This window comes from Papilio xuthus, unplaced genomic scaffold (genome assembly GCF_000836235.2).
Source record: "Papilio xuthus unplaced genomic scaffold, Pxut_1.1 DF827979.1, whole genome shotgun sequence".
Classification (NCBI taxonomy): Eukaryota; Metazoa; Arthropoda; class Insecta; order Lepidoptera; family Papilionidae; genus Papilio; species Papilio xuthus.
Window position 1 is genome coordinate 1 of NW_013530670.1, and position 2,918 is coordinate 2,918.

At 38.9% G+C, this 2,918-nt stretch overlaps 1 protein-coding gene across 1 annotated transcript; it reads right to left on the reverse strand.

Moving 5' to 3' along the window:
• Positions 1-836: 836 nt before the first annotated feature.
• Positions 837-2,912, reverse strand: LOC106114784 (cytochrome c oxidase assembly protein COX15 homolog). The gene is made up of 3 exons (XM_013308103.1): positions 2,796-2,912; positions 1,858-2,126; positions 837-1,436 (listed from the first exon to the last, which is right to left on the reverse strand). The coding sequence occupies exons 1-3, from the start codon at positions 2,866-2,868 to the stop codon at positions 1,296-1,298; spliced, it is 483 nt and encodes a 160-aa protein (XP_013163557.1). The 5' UTR covers positions 2,869-2,912; the 3' UTR covers positions 837-1,295.
• Between the last annotated feature and the right edge of the window lie 6 nt (positions 2,913-2,918).

A 2,918-nucleotide genomic window follows, 5' to 3' on the forward strand; every position in this document is an offset into this window, starting at 1 on the left:
ATTCTTTTGCTCACGTCGATACGCTTGTAAATAATAGCGTTTATATACATTTAATATATTTTACTTACAGTTAATTTGCTAATATTTTCCTATTCCTTTTAACTTGAGCATAGAAGATTGTTTTGCATTGTATGGAGTTTTTTTATATTGATCTTTACACTCGCAAGTCGTGTATAAGTGTGTATAAATTAAACGTAATCTATTATCTTATTGTATTCAATTTGCAATCTGCATCTCTTGTGTTTAAAATTCACCGCACATAAAATATTCTTTTGTCAAAAACTATTTGTAACGTAACTCGTTGAATCTATTGCAATGCAAATTTAGTACTCCGCGTTGCGTTCGTATAACAATTGGTTTTGTTCTTATAGAAATCCATTGCTGTAAAATATGTTTAAATAAAATCGGTTAAGATAAATATACTTATTTCATTCTTGTACTTATTATCTGATAAATGCTTAAATATAGGCATAACAAAGTGATCTAATAGAAGGGGTTAAAATGTTCTCTTCTCGACCTTTTCTGAATTAGTGACACATATAGACTTGTTGTCGCGGCTCAGTCATAAAAAAATACAAGTAGCCTTCCTAGCTTTATTTTTTCAAACTATTCTACATGTATGCCCAATTAAATTAAAAAATCACTGAGCCGTCCCAGAGATAACTTGTAACTAACATCGATCCATTCATCTAAACTTTCCCATTTAATTAGTAAGAGTTAAATATACGTACTTGATCTGCTTGAAATTAATCGTGAAACATAAAGGAGAAAATAAAAAGCATATAGAAACAAAAACCATCTATTTAAATAGTACAATATTATACAAAAAGCAGTCTGTTTCACGCGACACATTTACAATACAAATATTAATTTGAAGATTAACATTAGTTTTAATACTCGGAGGTATAATTTTAGTCCACTTCCCCTTCCTACCCTTTCTTACAAGGAAATAATGTGAAGAGGAAGTGGATTTGATGGAGGATGTGATGTGTAAAGCATATTATTGCATCATAGAATTAATCTTTATGTGCGTTCTTCCTGAATTTATTGAATTCAAGTATCCGCTTGTTAACTTATAATATAAAGAAGTTTCACTGAAACATGTTACAATACTGTGTCGACTGAACTCAACAAGGTAACAATGTTACTCCGTGTGTTTCCAATGCAAGAAAACATTTGTGAACTTTATAACAGTTTAAACAAAGATACGGTTATTGTTGTAACAGCTATGGTTTATAATACAACAGTTAACTCATTAAATGCGTAGGATTTAGCACAATGTGATGTGATGCGGTTCACTTGGGTATGTACTTGAGGAGTTTGATCTCGTGCGTGAGGCAGAGGGCGAGGGTGAGCAGCGTCAGTGAGCCGGCCTGGTGGCTGGCGGCCAGCGGAGTCGGCACGTACGTCACCAGCGTCGCTATGCCCAGGCACACCTGCGTTGTCACACATACGATATAAACAATTAAAACTTGTATCCACGACAAAGAGCGTAACAAGAGAAATAGAGATCCGCATCTCTGCCTACCCATTTCGGTTTCAGGCGTGAGTTATGTTGTTGTCCACAATATTCTTTATTTATAAATTGGTTTTCTCACTATCTAAACACTTTTTATAAAAGAAATTTTACATTGTAACTAATGTGACGTCGTGGGATTTCATAAATATAAGTAACTAGCCTTTGATCGCGACTTCGTCTGATAAACAGCATAAAAAGTATCCTATGTCCGTCTCATGGTTTTAAGCTACCTCCCCATAGTTTTTCAGTCAAATCGGTTCAGATGTTCTTATGTTATAGTGTAACAAACACGACTATTTGTATTTGTATAGATAATAATGATTATAAAGAGAAGTGACCTGTGCCCAGGCCATGGCTCCGACAGCATACGCGAGGGTGGTGGCGGGGGGCGAGAGGGTGCGGCGGCGCGCGAGGAGGGCGAGGGTGGTGGCGGCGGCGAGGGTGGCGGTGCCGAGCACGCGGTGGTCGAACTGCACAGTGGTGGGGTTCTCGGTGAAGTTGCGCCTCGTCGGAGTCAGCGCCAGGATGTCCTCCGGCAACCAGCGCTCGCCCATCTTCGGGAACGAGTTGTACACCAGACCCGCGTCCAGTCCGGCCACGAACGCGCCTCGTCGTACAAACAAACTTTTATTTACATGTCTCTTTAAACAGCTAACATTTTAGGGCACACATCATCAGCTCACTATACGTCCCCACCGAGGAGCTCGGAGCCTACCCTCAAATCAAGGGTGATTAGGCCATAGTCAACCACGCTGGCCAAGTGCGGGTTGACTTCACACATATCTTTGAATTTATACGTTGATACGTCATCACGATGTTTTCCTTCACCGTAAGAACGTCAGATAAATGTACATATGTAAATCGAAAATCAAAAACACATTGGTACATGGCGGGATTCGATCCCAGGACCTGCAGATTGCAAGTCAAGTGCTTGACCCCTGAGCCACCGACGCTCTCACACAGGTAACATTTTAGTTTACAAAAAAAATTGAGCACATATCGAACTATAAAAATCATAAATCCGACTTATTTTTTCAATAATAATTATTGTTTTTTTAATAATGTTATGAATTATTACTAATGTTATGAATGCGAATGTTTGGATGGATGAATGTTTGCTTGAAAGTATATCCGTATTCTGTATGGATCTTACTGAAATTTGACATAAATGTAGAACATAGCCTGAAAGAATACGTAGATTACTTAGTAAGTTTTATTTCATTTCGCGCAGACGGAGTCGTGGGAGACAGCTAGTATATTCTTATATCACACTCACCCGATATTGCAGTAAAGAAAGCCATAGCTTTAACAGTGTGTGCCAGCGCTGTCACACTCCTCAACTCCTTCATCTTGTGCAATGTGGCTGCGGCGGGGAAGGGGCGAAGCACCCGCAGGGCTC